This window comes from Dermochelys coriacea, chromosome 24 (genome assembly GCF_009764565.3).
Source record: "Dermochelys coriacea isolate rDerCor1 chromosome 24, rDerCor1.pri.v4, whole genome shotgun sequence".
In the NCBI taxonomy this organism is placed as follows: Eukaryota; Metazoa; Chordata; order Testudines; family Dermochelyidae; genus Dermochelys; species Dermochelys coriacea.
In genome coordinates, this window is record NC_050091.1 from 14,720,147 (window position 1) to 14,737,262 (window position 17,116).

A 17,116-nucleotide genomic window follows, 5' to 3' on the forward strand; every position below is an offset into this window, starting at 1 on the left:
TGTCTATCTTTAATTTCCAGCCACTGGTTCTTGTTCTCTTTCATTCACGAGCCCATCAGTACCTGGGATTTTCTTCTTGTGAAGATATGTACACACCGTGACCAAGCCACCTCTCGCTCTGCTTTTTGATCAGTGGAACAAGTCTAGCTCTCTCCCTCACGCATGGTGTAGGCGGGGTTTATGCTAAAAAATGAGGTCAACACAATTACAGTAACTCCTCACTTAAAGTCATCCTGGTTAACGTTGTTTTGTTGTTACATTGCTGATCAATTAGGGAACATGCTCGTTTAAAGTTGCGCAGTGCTCCCTTCTAATGCCTGCTTTGTCCACCATTGCAGCTAGCTGCAGGGGGCTTGGAACCAGGGTGGACCGGCAGCCCCCCATCAGCTGCGCGCTCCCCTAAGTTCCCTGTGCAGCAGCCACCCACCAGGTTACCAGTTGCCGGAAGTTCAGAAGTTCATCCCCCCACTGCCCTGTGCTGCTCCTGCCCTCTTCCTTGGAGCTGCTCTCCAGAGCCTCCTGCTTGCTGGGTTGGGGGGGGGTGGGAGGGGAAGAGAGGGGGGCAAATAGAAACACGAGGGGGCTCAGGGCGGAGGGAGGTTCCTGGCAGCAGCTCCTGCAGTCCCAGCTTGCTGATTAACTTAACAAGGTAGTGCACTTAAGAGTGGGGTCAGGGTACTTAAAGGGGAAATGCGCATCTCTATTTCACACACACAGGGTGTGTGTTTCTGTCTGCCATGCTGTCTCCCCTCCCTTCATTTCTGCTGCCTTGCAGAGTGTGAGGCTACAGTAACAACAATGTGTTAACCCTTGGGGGCTCAGCCAAGTGCTAGTTCATCATTTAGCAGTAAGGCATTCCCTGGGAAATATCCCACTCCCTGACTTCACCACCTCAACCAAGCTTCACAATCATCACTGCTGTGTACAGTATTAAATTGTTTGTTTAAAACTTATACTCTGTGTGTGTGTGTGTAGATAGATAGATAGATAGATAGATAGATAGATATAGTCTTTTGTCTGGCAAAAAAAAAATTCCCTGGAACCTAACCCCCCCATTTACATTAATTCTTATGGAGAAATTGGATTTGCTTAACATTGTTTTGCTTAAAGTTGCATTTTTCAGGAACAGAACTACCACGTAAAGTGAGGAGTTATTTTGTGTCGTACAGGGATGTGTGAAAAATCCACACCCCCCAAGTGATGTAGTGAAGCCAACCTAATCCTCCATGTAGACAGCTCTAGGCTGATGGAAGAATTCTCCCATCTATCTAGCTCCTGCCTTTCGGGGAGATGGATTGACTATGCCAATGGGCCAACCCCTCGCTGAAGCATTTCAAGTGTAGACAAGCTGTCAGGTCCTTCTTCCCCCCAAGTCCTTGTGGCTCATCTCTGCCCCCCCTCTCCAATTCTCCGCCTCCTTTTTTTCCCCTTGTCCTCGTGCAAGGAGACAGAGCGGAAGGTTCAGGGAGTTGCTTTCGGCAATGGAGAAGGTGCCGTTCCAAGGGCTAAATCCTGCCGGGTTCTCCTGCAGAGGACAGAGGCAGGAACAAAGGCTGGCTTGTTCTGGAACTCTTTGGGATCCAACCTACTGAAGGCAGGAGCATGAGGGCGGAGGGAGCCACCTGGCTGCCAACACATAGGGCAGTTCCCCAAATATGGCAATCACGTTGACTCACAGGGACAGCCCATTTCCCTGCCATAAAAAGAGGCCCATCCCCAAGGCTCCTGAGCTCTGTCCAAGACACAACCACCAGAGCCTCTTCTGCTCCTGAGGGCCCCACACCACGAGCTACAGGTAAAGCAGGGCCAATCCAGCCCCTGTTGTCGGGATGCCTGGCTGGGGGTGGGTGGATGGGTCATGGTGGCAGGGTGGAAGGGAGATAGCTGTGGTTTGGAAACTGATGTAGGGTGATGTCTTGGAGCATTTCACTGTTATTGGGGTGATTATGGGCTGCCAGGGCATCACTCCATTATTGGGGGGATTACGCGGTACCAGGGGGCATCTCTCAGCTTTCAGGGGACAATAGGATAACATGGGGGTATTGTTTTGTTATTGGGGATGATAATGGGGTGCCAAGGAGCATTGCTGTATTATTGGGGGGATTATAGGGGATGGCAAGAGGCATTCAACAAAGACAGATGGCTTGGTACTTCGGTACTGCTCAGCTGGTACTTGGAAGACATGGTTTCTAATCTCTGGTCTGCCGCTGCCTCCCTGTAGGACCTTGGCCTAATCGCTTAGTTTCCCCATCTGTACAATGGGGATTGTAGCTCTGCCCTGCTCACCAACAAATTGTGGGGATAAATAGGGTAAAGATTGGGAAGTGCTTGGATACTACTGTAATGGGGGCCAGATAGTACCTTAGATCTATTAATTTCTCTGTTATTAAGATGATTACGGGGAGTTTGCCCTCCTCTGTTATTGGGGTGACAAGTTAGAAGGGGAACTAGTAGGAGAGGGATGAGCTCAGTCCAGCTCATGGAAATCTTTGTCATCTGGCTTGAGATTTAGTCCCCGCAACGGATCAGATCTTTCCATGGAACATGCCCTTGGGGGCGACTGGGACCGTGTGAAAGTGGAAGATGCAGCTGAGTTGAGGGAGACTGGGCCTCCATTGCCAACAGATGATCACAGTGCATTTCCCCTTCCCATGTCGGGCGGTGCTATCATCTCCTGGTTCAGGCAGGGCAGCCGAGGTGCAGAGAAACCGCTTGCTCATGGGAGCCTGTGGAAGAACAGGGACTCAAGCCTGGCTTTACTGAATCCTAAGCGTGCACCTTCCCTGCAAGGCATTGGTCGTCCTCTAGATGCCCATGGCCAACAATTTCCTTTCTATCTCTTTCCCTGCAGTAAAGCCAGTGACTCTGACGACTGTATCCATCGCCACAACTGCCATGGAGCTGCTGATCGTCATGATGCTGGTAGTCGGGGCAGCTGCAGGTAGGAAAAAGAATCAAGCGAGAAGCCAAAGTTGGGTTGGGTGAGAAGGTTCTGCAGTTTCACCACAGGCGCTTTTTTGACAGTTTTAATCATTTGTATTGAGGTAAAGCCTAGAAATGCCAGTCACTGACCAACCCCCTGCTCTCCTGAGCACATGTACACCAAGCCTGAGAGAATTTTCATGAGAACAGCAAAAGGCACCTCCCTGACCCCAGGGCTATTCCCTTGTAAAATTTCAAGTTCCTGCTATCAAGGCACTAGAGCACTTCAAAAAGTGGTTGGAGAATTGTTTGAACATTGCAGAAATGACCTATCATTCTTGAACCTCATTCTTGGAAATGGCTGAACTGGATCTTTCCAGAGCACGTTCAGAGAGCAAGCGTGGAAAATCTCAGCCTGAAGATTTAAAGTTTGGCAAAGCTTTCAGCCACTGAAAACAGGGTTTGATCATAGAAAGTGTTAGGTAACCAACACCGCCTACAATAGTTTTTCATCCCTGCCTGAGCAAGTTGGTTTGATATGTAAATTTTGCCTACCCAAATATTCAGCTCAAGCAAATTGTACAGGTCATTAGCAGAGAACACTAGCTGGCCTGCGACTGTCCAATCCAAAACTCAAATTATTTCTGCTCCTCTCACCCTAAATAATTTGACTTAAAAAAAAAAAAGTAATTGAAACCTGAAACATTCTGATCTGGAAATGCTGCCACAGTGCTTCATGGGAGTTGTAGTATGGGTGCTTGAGGCTCCCATCCTTCTCTATTGGCAACCTCTTTGGTTGGACTACATCTCCCATAATAAACCACTCATGGAGAGGGAAGGTGATGGTATTATGGGAGTCTCTGGCTGTGATGCATCATGGGAGATGTAGTCCTTCCATGATGCATGGCTTATAGAGGAAAATGGGGCACCAAATTGCAGCACCACAGAAGCATGCCAGCAGTATTTCCAAATAAAAAAAATCAAAAATTTCCACAGGAATTGAAAATCTCTGTTTTGAAACCCTGATTGTCCATTAAAACAGTTTCTATCCATCCCTGCTAATGATGCCCCTGGCTAGCTCATCTGCAGGGATAAGATCCAGGACCCAATGTGTAAAACCACGAGCCTTTCTTCTCTAATGAAAAGATCCAGTTCCATGCACCTATAGATTTGTGAGTGCAGTTGGGCAGGAACTAGAATCTTCTGTGAGACATTCTGTGATTTTGAAATTTATTTTCATTCCAAATCAGAACTATACCAACAAATTTTGACATTTTCAGATGAAATTTTCAAAAAAATACTTCTGATCAATTAAAATGTTTAATTTTGATACACTTGAGGTGTTTAGTTCCAATTTTTAATTTGTAAAGAATTAAAATAAATTAAATAAGGTTGTAAAATAGCTAAACAAATTGTCATTTCAAAATGAAAATTGAAACGTTCCATTCTGAGCATGTCAATTTCTTTCCAAAGGAAAACTCGTTGAAATTGACATGTTCCCCGTGAAATGTCTCCATTTTGACAAAATGGCATTTTCTGTAGGAAAAAACTGTTCCACTGGAAATTTTCCAACCAGCTATACTCCTGAGCTTCTATCCTCTGGTGTAGCTATTAGGTAGGGATCCTGGGCTAGTGTGGCATGCACTAGATATGCCAATTTTCATGGGGAAAATCGCTTGATGATATCTGTGAGAACACAACACATGGGATAATAGTGCTGCTGCTGGATGCGGAACGGAAGTGGACCATGAATGGTGAATCTAAAGAACTGAAAAGACTATTGGATTATGCAGTTCAGCTACCATATTCTGCCTTTTTTTTTTTTTTTTACAAATTTGCAAGATGGGCTAGGGCAAAGACTGCAGCTGGGGATATGTATCATTAGCATCCAGAGTCTTCACAGACACGATCTCCAAATGCATACCACTTGAGAAAGAAAGTCTGGGAAATCTTACTTGGTCTTGAAGCTTCTCCCAGCTGTGTCTATGGATCATTCATGATCGAAATAATCTATTTCAAAGCTGAGTGCCATCTCAAATCCCAGCTCAAATCATGTTTCAGAATTATGATTCCACTGTTGAATTTGTATCAGGAAGTCAAAGAATTTGGGATGATGTTTTTTCCAAGATCTAAATGAGACCCATCAAGGCCAGGCTCCAGAAGCCAACTCCAAGGTTGACTTCCACATCAACCTACTCAGATGGTGTGTCATCTCATATGTGGGATATGTGATCAAGTGCAACTGCAGAGATATTGGAGTCCATGATGAATACTCTACATTCTGGATGGAAAACACATTTCATGCCTAAACATTATGCCGTATTGTCAGGGTTCCATCCCCACTCTGAACTCTAGGGTACAGATGTGGGAACCCACATGAAAGATCCCCTAAGCTTATTTCTACCAGCTTAGGTTAAAAACTTCCCCAAGGCACAAATCTTTATTTGTCCTTGGACTGAGGTATGCTGTCACACCAAGTGATTTAGACAAAGAATCAGGGAAAGGACCACTTGGAGTTCCTATTCCCACAAAATATCCCCCCAAGCCATAGCCCCTTACCTAGGGAGGCTTGAAAAATAAACAAGGTGAGCACAAACCAGACCCTTGGGTTTGTAGGACACTAAAAACCCAAACAGATTCTTAAAAAACAGAACTTTATTATAAAAAAATAAGTAAAAGAAGCACTTCTGTAAAATCAGGATGGAAGGTAATTTTACAGGACAATCAGATTCAAAACACAGAGGATTTCCCTCTAGGCAAAACTTAAAAGTTACAAAAACCAGGGATAAACCTCCATCTAGCACAGGGAAAATTCACAAGCTAAAACAAAAGATAAATTAATACATTTCCTTGCTTCACTTACAATTTTTGTAATCCAGATGCTTAGTTCAAGTAGGGCTTTGGGAGATGTATTTTCCCTGTCCTGATTCCTCGCTGACCTGGAGAGAACCAACAAAGAGAACAAAGCAAAAACCTTCCCCCACAGATTTGAAAGTATCTTCTCCCCTTATTGGTCCTTTTTGTCAGGTGACATCCAGGTTACCTAAGCTTCTTAACCCTTTACAGGTAAGGAGGGATTTTATGATACTCTTAGCTGTATTTGTATTTGTATTTGTATTTCTTTTTGTGAATACAGACTAACACGGCTACTACTCTGAAACCTGATTTAGCTGTATGATTATGACACGTATAAGCCTGCAGTGGTGGATAATGTTCTCCTCAAAAGGAAGCATGTTAAGCTTCCATTTATCCTCAGGGGAAAAAAGCAGGATCTTAAATTTCATTCATGAAGGACACATAGGCATGGGAAATTGCCAAAGGAATGAGCAAATCTAAGTCAATGGTGAGTGTATGTTAAGACTCCCAATCCACAGGCGTTCTGAGCATGTTAGACTGGTTCCTCACCAACAGGGAGATATCGGTAGCAACTCTCGAGATGGAAGGCAGTTTGGGGAGAAGTCATCATGAAAAGATAAATTTCATGACAAAAAAAAAAAGGAAGGAGTGAGGGCAGCAGAATAAGGGGATTGGACTTCAAAAAAGTAGACTTTAAGAAGCTCAGTGAACCAGAAGGTAAGATCCCATGGGAAGAAAAATCTAAAGGAAGAAGGAGTTTAGGAGACTAGGCTGTTTCTCAGGAGATAATATTAAAGGCACAATTGCAAAACTATCCCAATGAGCAGAAAAGATAGGAAGCATAGTAAGGGGCCAATCAGGCTCCATCAGGAGCAATGTAATGACCTGAAAATCAGAAAGGAGTTCTACAAAAAAATTGGAAATACTGACAAATTGTTAAGGTGGACAACAAAAGAATAGCACAAGTATGTAGGGACAAAATCAGCATATTTAAGGCACAAAATGAGTTAGCAAGGGATATAAAAAACAATAAGAAGAGTTTCTTTAAATACATTGGGAGCAAGAGAAAGAGGAAGGAAAGAGGAGGTCCTCTACTTAGCAGGGAAGGGGAGCTAATAACTCATGACATCAAGAAAACTGAGCTGTTTAATGCCTATTTTGCTTCAGTCTTCACTAAAAAGGTTAATGGAGACCAGATACTCAACACAATTAATATTAACAACCAGGGGGAATAAACTCAAGCCAAAACAAGGAAAGAACAGGTTTAAAGAATATTTAACTAAGTTAGATGTATTCAAGACAGCAGGGCATGATGAAATTCACCCTAGGATACTTAAGAAATTAGCTGAAGCAATCTCAGAACCATTAGCAATGATCTTTGAGCACTCCTGGAGGACAGGTCAGGTCCCAGGAGACTGGAGAAGGGCAAACATAATTTCTATCTTTAAAAAGGTGAACAAAGAGGACCCAGAAAATTCCAGACCAGGAAGCCTAACTTTGATACCTGAAAAGATACTGCAACAAATTATTGAACAATCCGTTTGTAAGCCCCTGGAGGACAATAGGGCTATATGGAATAGCCAGCATGGATTTGTTAAGAATGAATTTTGCCAAATCAACCTAATTTCCTTCTTTAAAAGGGTTACTGGCCTATTAGATGGGAGAAAGTAGTGGATGAGCTATATCTTTATTTTAGAAAGGCTTTTGACACAGTCCCCCATGGCATCCCCATAAGCAAGTTAGGACAATATGGTCTAGATGAAATTACTAGAAAGTGGGTGCACAACTGGTTGAAAGGCCATACTCAAAGAGTAGTTATCAATGATTCACTGTCAAACTGGGTGGGTGTATCTAGCCATGTCCCACAGGACTGAGTCCTGGGTCCGGTACTATTCAATATTTTAATTAATGATTTGGATAATGAGTGGAGAGTATGCTGATAAATTTATGGGTGACACCAATCTGGGAGGGGTTGCAAGCATTTTGGAGGACAGGATTAGATTTCAAAATGACCTTGACATAATGGAGAATTGGTCTGAAATTCATATGAAATTCAGTAAAGATAACTGCAAAGTACTTCACTTCAGAAGGAAAAATCAAATGCGCAACTACAAAATGGGGAATAACTGGCTAGGTGGCAGCACTGCTGAAAAGGATCAGGGGGTGACAGTGGATCACTAATGGAATACGAGTCAGCAGTGTGATGCAGCTACGAAAAAGCCCAATCTCATTCTGGGGTGTATTAACAGGAGAGCTATATGAAAGACATGGGAGGTAATTGTTCCGCTCTACTTGGCACAGGTGATGCCTCAGCTGGAGAAATGTGTCCTCTTCTGGGCAACCACACTTTAGTAAAGATGTGGACAAATTGAAGAGAGTCCAGAGGAGAGCAACAACAATGATCAGAGGTTTAGGAAACCTGACCTGTGAGAGAAGGTTAAAATAACTGGGCATGTTTAGACTTGAGAAAGGAAGATTGAGGTCGGACCTAAGAACAATCTTCACACATGTTCAAGGCTGTTATCAAGATGCTGGTGATCAATTGATCTCCATGTCCTCTGAAGGTAGGACAAGAAGCAATGGGCTTAATCTGCAGCAAGGCAGATTTAGGGTAGATATTAGGAAAAACTTCCTAACTCTCAGGATAGTTAAGCTCTGGAATCAACTTCCAAGGAACCCCCATCATTGGAAAGTTTTTAAGACCAGGTTGGACAAACACCTGTTAGGGATGGTCTAGGTTTTTTGTGGGGGTCCTGCCACAGTGCAGGGGACTGGACTTGATGACCTCTGGAGATCCCTTCCAGTCCCATATATCTATGACACTGCGATCTTGTCAAAACCAAAAGGTTCTGATCAACCTGAAATGGGTTCCCCCCCGGCACTAGAATTTGTTTCATGGGAAATATTGGGGGCACACTTGGCCCCTATCCCTGGCAGCCAAAGCTCCCACCTCCTCAGCCAGGCTTTCGCTCAGTCAGCGACCCGGAGTGGCTGGCATGAGAAGCAGCTGGTCCAGCCCATTCCGCTCCCCACCCAAGAGGGGGGCTGAGCATGCCAAGGGGCAGGCGAATTTGGGAAGAACGGAGCCTCTCTCCCTCTTCCCTGGCAGGCCAAGCAGAAATCTTGGGTGGAGGGCACTTGACCCTGCACGCCCCCCTACATGTTTCCTATGAATACATCCCTATCTCTACTGCAAATACCTCGCCGGGTACAACCTCAGATTGCCTTGGGCTTTTGCACGGCCATGAGCGAGTGGCAGCTCATGGTCATCCTGCCATGGGTCAATCCGTAGGGACATGGCTGCTGCCCGCCCCACCCCCTGCCCTGCTTCTAGCTGACGTTCGCCACTCTCCATTGCAGCCCCAGACTCCCAGGGAGACCGGATCATTGGAGGGAGAGACTGCATCACTGGCTCCCGTCCCTACCAGGTGGCTCTCCTGAGGAACGGCCGCATCTACTGTGGTGGGAGCCTGATAGCCCCGAATTGGGTGCTGACTGCTGCACACTGCCGCATACACAAAAGGTAAGTCAGTGCGGGGGGGAAGGGGGAGAGAGAGAGGTTGATGCATGGGAATAACGCACGGCCCCAGTCCTTATCTTCCTCCTTGATGTCCCCCATCCGTACTCAGGTCTCCCTTTGCACCCCCGAATCCCTAGCCCCATCCTCCTCCCATTTTTTCCAGCCCACAAATCATTTTTGTGGCTCTTCTCTGCACCCTCTGCGGTTTTCCAGCATCCTTGTTCAGATGTGCCCACCCCAGCACGGACGCAGCACACCAGCATTGGTCTCCCCAGCAGCGTGTGCAGAGGGAAACCCACCTCCACACTCACCAGCGTTAGGCCTTGTAGCATCCCACTAGCGGCTCGAGTGCAGGTGCTCTAGGAGCCGATGGAATGGAGCGGAGCTCCAGGAAATATTTTCCCTTGACTGCAGCCTGATGCTCTTGGTTCTCAACTGGGGGTTCTGCAGCCGCTACTGGTTTCACGGGGTCTGTGGGGCCCTGTGGCTGAAGCCCTGAGCCCTGGTGCACCCTGCAGGGCTAAAGCCCCAAGTCTCTCTGTGATGCCCCGCCAGGGTGCAAATTGGAACTGGGGTACTGATGAGCCCTCTGTTTTACCAGTCTGGGTTCCCTCTCACACTGTGATGTTGTGACAAGCTGCAAAGCCCTCCAAGCTTGCCCTCACACCGACATCCACAGCCAGGGGTCACACCAATGCTTCCCTGAGTCAATGCAGGGGCCATTAGCCATATCCTAGCTAGAACATCTTCAGGAAGGACCACCAAGTGTGGATAGGCTACTTCCATGGTCCATTGTGAGTTACGCATGCTTTAATGGGCCACTCAACTTGAACAGTCCCTTCACAATGTGCTGGCCAGACTAGAAGCAAACTGCCTTGAGGGTGTTACCCCAGGAGCAAACACATTTGAAATACAGATACATAGTCAATATTCATAACTCCAGATACAAAAATGATACATGCCTACAAACAGGATAATCATATTTAGCAAAGCATACATTTTCCATTGACCCCACACATGACACATGTTGTACAAGATGCATCATAATTATGTCATACCTATATCATAATCATACCACTATGATGAATATGGTGTGCAGAGTGTCACACACCCCACCCTGCAGCTGAAGACTAGAGCCCTGAAGGGAGAGGGGTGGGGGGGGGGCTCTGGAAAATACTCATTGAGAATTTAATCCCTGGAATGAATCCCTGGTGTTCTGCAGAAGGAGAGTGGTCAAAAAATTGAAAGTAATTCAGGCTGCTTTTTTAGAGCTCTGTAATTACTGCAAATTCTGCAGATAGATCTGTCCTTTCCCTCCCCTCCTTTTCTCCTAACTCTCTTTGTGTGTTAGGATGAAGCTGGTATCTTTGTTGTGTAAGCAGAGTCTGGTTGAGCTCTACCCTGACATCTGGTGGGGAGTTGTAGAAAAGGACTTCAGGGTCTGATCTCATTTGCATGAGCACACCCACCCCACCTAGCATGATGGGACAGCTTGCCCAAATGGTCACTTTGGCTGCTGTGGGATCCCCAGTTTCTTTGTTATTGGGGCAGGAGTAATAAAGGGTTGTTATCCTGGTTACGTGAATCAAGGACAGTAGAACTATACTTTGCATTTTATGATGGAGGGTTTTGCCCTCAACTAAGTAGCATTTGGGCCAGGAATCCATAAACTGAGAAATATTTCCTTCCAAAGTACTCAAGCAACAGTGGCGGCCCTCTGATCAAGTGTGGGATTTTGAGAGTCACCTTCCGAAGCAGGTGCTAAGGATAGCGGGAATTAAAAAGTCTAAGACAATGTCTTATCACCCACAAGGTGATCCTTCTACTGTCCTTGATTCACATAACCAGGATAACAACCCTTTATTACTCCTGCCCCAATAACAAAGAGACTGGGGATCCCACAGCAGCCAAAGTGACCATTTGGGCAAGCTGTCCCATCATGCTAGGCGGGGTGGGTGTGCTCATGCAAACGAGATCAGCCCCTGAAGTCCTTTTCCACAACTCACCACCAGCTGTCAGGGTAGAGCTCAACCAGACTCTGCTTACAGTTGTGTTTGGAAAACTAATCAAAATATATAAATAATACGTTAAAAATTGCAATATCTCATGTCAACATTTTCGAAACATTTTCCTTTTGAGACTTTTTCTTTCAAACTGCCTTGTTAGTTTATTTTCAGAAATGTCTCGTGTTGATTGAAATGAAATTTTCTCCCACAACTTTTTGATTCACTGGAAAATTCGAAACTCTTTGACTCAGATTTACTCATTGCAGTTCTCAGTGCTCCCGCACATTGGTTTAACTTGGTATGAGCACGCCACAGTAACACAAGGACAAGGCAAAAGTAAAAATAACCATATTAAGTGGGTCCCAAAAGTAGGATGAGCAGATAGCAAGTGTGAAAAACCAGGACACTTTTGTTCAGGGAGGAAGGTAAAGTTGCACAAACCTTTTATATTGGGATGATCTCGATATTATTGGAACAACTGGTCATCCCCACTCAAAAGCCAAGGACAAGGAATTCACGATCTTTGAAAACTGCAGCTTTGATAATATCAAAATGTCCCACAAATTCAGAACGATTTTACCAAATTGTTCATTTCAGCGTGTAAAACCAGGTGCAAGAAATAGTAGAGTCAGCAACAATGGCTAAGAATGTGTGGAAGCTCACAATTCAGAAGGAGAAAACTAACAAAGTGTGCTGTGTACATGTGTCATGAGAACAAAGCATGAGATGTACAGGAATTGGGCCTGAAAATAACTGGACCAACCATAAAGTGCATGATATGTAAAATGGAGGATGCATGCATCAGAATAGGGTTAAACTTATATATAAAGTAGCCAATACTTGTATTCTTTGGATCTGTGGTATGCCCTGTACCCCACCCCCCTTTAACACAGGACTCTGACCAACTCTGTGAAGTCTAACTGTATGCCAAGAAAAACACGAGATTGGACGAGATTGGAGTGAAACCGAGTTCTTGGTGAACAAAGTTGATGAGATCTTGGAGACTACCCCAACATCGAAAAATCCATTATTGGCCCAATTCTAGTTGCTTGCTCGATATGACCTTTGAATTGCCGCCACTGATCTCTTCCTCTGTCCTCTCTCCATGCAGCTCCCTGAAGGTGCATCTAGGGGATTATAATCTACGGGTGAATGAAGGCACAGAACAGATACGAAGAATCCGCAGCTTCTTCGTGCATCCAGAGTACAACCTCCGCCGTCATGACAATGACTTCATGCTTCTGGAGTTGGATGCGCCAGCTCAACTCAACAACTACGTGAACACAATCAACCTGGCTACCAGTTGTCCCTCTCCTGGAACACCATGCGTCGTGTCAGGATGGGGCACTATCAGGTCCCCCCAAAGTATGGCGTGCTGGGGTGTAGAGGGGAGGGGTTGAGGTTGGGCTCAGCTTGGTGAGGGGGTGGAAGCTCTTTAAGAAGACCTCGTTGATGGGCTGTCAAGGGTTCTTGGCTTCTCCTGGGATAAATTTTTCAACAGAAATGATTTGTAGTGAGAAATGCAGCTTCGACACCACCAAACTGTCCCACACATTCGGGGCAATTTCATTCTTTTCAGAAAAAAATATTCTGAAAATAGTCAAAACTTTGCATTTGAAAACATGGGGACACAATGACTTGGGTTTCTTTCTATTCAAAATGTTTCCTTCAGATGTTTCCTTTTGTTTTCAAAACAATTTAAAAACATTACAGATGTGCTTCAGATCACAATGAAATATTATAAAATGACATGAAATACTGGATTTAAATGGAAGGATTTGTTTGACTTGAGATGAGGATTTTTTTCTGGCTTTTCTGTTCATCAAAAATTTCCCTTTTCGGAAAAGGAATGTGGCCAGATCCCAGCGGGGGTCAATCGGCTGTCGCTCCGTTGGAGTCAATGGGGGCCAGATCCCAGCGGGGGTCAGTCGGACATCACTCTGTTGGAGTCAATGGGGCCAGATCCCAGCTGGGGTCAATCGGCCATCGCTCCGTTGGAGTCAATGGGGCCAGATCCCAGCTGGGGTAGATTGGCTGTAGCTCCATTGGAGTCAGTGGGTCTATGCCAGTTTACATCAGTTGAGGGTCTTACCGTAAGTTTTCTTCGCTTGCGCTATGTACCCTACTCATGAACTGCTGTTTTTCTGTCGTTGCCCAGATTTGTTCCCAGACGTCATGCGATGTGCAGATGTCTATAGCATCAGCCAGGCCAGGTGCCAGGCAGACTACGGGGGCATAATCACAGAGAACATGCTCTGTGCTGGTGTGGAACAGGGCGGCATAGACTCATGCCAGGTAAGGGGGCATCCCGGAGAGCAGGGTTGGTGCCAGGTGTCAGAGCTCACACAGTTCAATACTCCTTATCCCCTATGACCTGCAAACCCTTCTCAGCCTGCTCCTGAGGGTCCGTCATCACTCAGGCCCTGGCCCCAGCCAGCCTTCGTGCCCCATGGTAGAGCAGCCAATCTGCCCTCCGGCTGCACTGAGCCCTAGAGGCTGGGCTTCATCCAGCTCCTTGGCCTGTCTGATCCCCAGCGCAGGTGTAAGAAGCTTGGACCACCTGAACCCATTTCTGCTCTTAAACCGTTCCTGTGTCTGTGTGTGTCCCTGCCACCCCGTGCTGGAGGGGATGGGCCCTGCTCTGTGTGTGTGTGTGTGTGGGCGTTGGGGGTATGGCTGTGTTTTGCTGATTGCGCCATGTTGTCTCCGCAGGGCGATTCAGGAGGCCCACTGGTCTGCAATGGGCAGCTGCAAGGCGTGGTTTCCTGGGGGTCATCTGTCTGTGCCCTGCCAGGACGGCCTGGGGTCTATGCCAATGTCTGCAAAGCTGCCCAGTGGGTGAGGAACATCATAGGGAGGAAGTGTGCCAGATCGGACTGAGAGCTCACAGCACATCCCGCCTGCCACAATAACCCACCAAACACACGCCCCAGCCACACCTCTCCTCATCTCGCCGCAGCACCCAGGGGGTGCTGATCTGGATCAGACTAGGATGGGGGCACTGCGGTGGGACCAGCCCAAAGCAGCCAATGGTTATGAGCCAGGCCTGACAAAATCCTGAGACTGGTTTAAAAATCATGAATCAGCCTAAAGATTGTGAGATTGCTTTAAAAATCATGAGATCAGCATTAAATTAATGAGACTGCATTAATATATCACTAAATTGGCTCAAAAGTCATGAATCATCCTGAAGTTCACAGGATTGCTTCAAAAATCGAGATGTTGACTTTAAAGATCATGAGATTTGGTTTAGAATCACAGGATCAGCTTGAAAACCACAAGAGTGCTGTAAAAATCGTGGGATCAGCCTGACGATTGTGAGAGGGGCTTAAAAATCATGAGATTGGATTAAATATTATGAGACTGGTTTTAAAATGCCATAAATAATGCCCAGGTCTTTGATCTGGTCTCTTGAACTGGTACGGGTGGCATAAGCGGCTATAACTGCTCTGAAGTCACCAAGTCTGACGTCTCATGGAGTTCAAGCTTCATCATGAAGTGCTACAGCAACATAGCTAGAGCAACGGAGCACCTGTAGTGTAGACAACACCTGGGAGTTCATGTTCAGCTGATTATCCACCACAGCCCCCACATTTTTCGGTGAGTCACTGCTTCTCCGGGTAGAGTCCCCCATCCTCTATGTCTGGCGGACATTCTGTGTTCTGAGATAGATGCATTTACATGTAGCCATTTACATCCCCACGAGACTCAGGGTAAAACTGCAAGACTTGGCAGTGGTGAGACTCAGTGACCCAAATCTCCCATGAATTTACGACACATCTTATGAGGGTGGGTTTGTTTCTTAAAGCCTCGAGTTCCTGAGTCATGTGACTCTGTGAGAATCTGAGCTTTTATTGAAAAAAGTCACTTTCTAGACCTCGGCTTTGGGAAGGAAAGCTGGGGAACTGACCCTCAGAGGCTCTAAAAACAGTAAATAAACAAACCCTAGTGGTTTGGTTTTGTTTTTCACATCTTGTGATTTTTTTTAAGCCAATCTCACAATTTTGTGTGGGCCCAGACTTGCCAATTTTGAACTCTTTGGGTAAGAGATAAAGTGGAGTCGCATCTTGGGGGGGGGGGGGGGGGGTTAGGTTCTAAAGTCAGCGAGTAAGGCGAAAATCGCGTATAGTCAAAATTACCCTTGAAAATCCCTTAAATCACCCATAAAGTACAGTATACTGTACATGGTTTTGTGTATACAACCCTGTACAGTAATATATAAAACATATAATGTATACAGTAATGTATAGTATATAATAAAGAGTACATATGCAAAATATAATTTTACAGTACTGTATTTTTAATTACAGGGGGTTATTACAGGGGATTGTCAGCGCTTGATGTCAGTCCAGGAGATGGAGGTGATAGAGAGCTTGGGTGACAGAAAGAGAGTCGTAGATGAAGTGGTTGGCTCTGGTTCAGCTTGAGAAGTTGATCGCGTAGGTTCATTTGTTGCTTGTTGTTTTTCCTTGAAAAACATGGTGATCAGCGACTGTCACTGTTGTCTCTTGAGCTGGTCAAACATTTCTTGTTACGATCTCAAATTGTCCGTAATACTACGTGTGATTTTGAGGCTTTGTTCCATAGAGGGATCGTATTCAGAAATTAAATCATTCAAGTGTTTCGCTGCTTGGAACACTTCAGCAAATTTATGAAAATTCCAACTTGCTGGCTCTTCCTGTTCATTGTCATCATCTTCGTCTTCTGTAGATGATTTTATCAGTTCCTCTAACTCTTCCTTAGTCAATGTTTCTCTATGGCTCTCAATTAATTCTTCAATTTCTTCCTCAAGGATGTCGACGAAGCCATCACCCCCACTTGCCTGGCCACCTGAACAATGCGTTTCACTTCTTTGTCAATGGTTGGGAAACCCTCAAAATCATTCACACATTCTTTCCATAGGTTTCACCAACATGCATTGACTTTTCAGGCTTGATTGCATCCATTGCCTGTTTAATATAAGTGATGCAATCGGCAATGTTGAAGGACTTCCAGCACTCCATCATATTAAGATTGGAATCAGCATCCATAGCACTACATATCCGTGAGAACATAAGCCTTGTGTACGTGGCCTTGAAATAGCGAATCACGCCTTGGTCGAGAGGTTGGAGGATGGTATTGGCAGGGAGGAAGACAACTTCAATGTCGTTATGCACAAACCGGAGTGCCTCAGGGTGGCCAGGAGCATTGTCTATGATCAGCAACACTTTAAAGTCAAGTCCTTTCTCTTTGAGGTACCGCTTGACCTCCAGAATGAAACACTTGTGGAACCAAACCAGAAATAATGCTGCCGTCACCCAAGCCTTTTTATTTGATTGCCAGAACACAGGCAGGAGATTTTTGTTCTTGCCTTGTAGGGCACGGGGATTTGCAGCCCTGTAGAGCAAGCCCGGTTTTATTAATGCCCAGCCGCATTGCCACAAAACAACACAGTCACATGGTCTTTAGCTGCTTTGAAGCCAGGGGCTTGTCTTTCTGATTTTGAAATGTACGTATGGTTGGGCATTTTTTTCCAGAAGAGCCCAGTCTTGTCAGCATTAAAAACTTGTTCCAGAAGATAGCCCTTTTCTTCTGTGATTTTCTTTAATTGTTCGGGGTAGGCTTTTGCTGCCTCTTCATTGGCAGATGCAGCTTCACCAGTAGTCTGCACGTTTTTGAGGTTGAAGCGGTTCCTAAAACTGTTAAGCCAACCTTGGCTGGCTTTGAATTCCTTCTCATCAGAAGGCTGTTCCTCTTCGGTGGGAGGTTTGAACAGAGCATAGAGGCTAAGAGCCTTTTCTCGCAACGTGTTGCCATCGATAGGCACACGTTT

General features: G+C 45.6%; 1 protein-coding gene across 1 annotated transcript; it reads left to right on the forward strand.

Moving 5' to 3' along the window:
* Positions 1–2,895: 2,895 nt before the first annotated feature.
* Positions 2,896–14,309, forward strand: LOC119847703 (trypsin-3-like). The gene is made up of 5 exons (XM_038382681.2): positions 2,896–2,941; positions 9,139–9,301; positions 12,416–12,669; positions 13,463–13,599; positions 14,017–14,309. Exons 1-5 carry the CDS (start codon positions 2,896–2,898, stop codon positions 14,182–14,184), a joined length of 768 nt encoding a protein of 255 aa, XP_038238609.1. The 3' UTR covers positions 14,185–14,309.
* Positions 14,310–17,116: the final 2,807 nt, after the last annotated feature.

What these genes read in the sequence shown, in the direction of transcription:
- LOC119847703 (XM_038382681.2), top strand. Translation starts at nt 2,896, where the DNA reads ATGGAGCTGCTGATCGTCATGATGCTGGTAGTCGGGGCAGCTGCAG. An exon ending in GGTAGTCGGGGCAGCTGCAG is followed by an intron (nt 2,942 to 9,138) that starts GTAGGAAAAAGA and finishes TCTCCATTGCAG; the next exon opens with CCCCAGACTCCCAGGGAGAC. An exon ending in CACTGCCGCATACACAAAAG is followed by an intron (nt 9,302 to 12,415) that starts GTAAGTCAGTGC and finishes CTCTCCATGCAG; the next exon opens with CTCCCTGAAGGTGCATCTAG.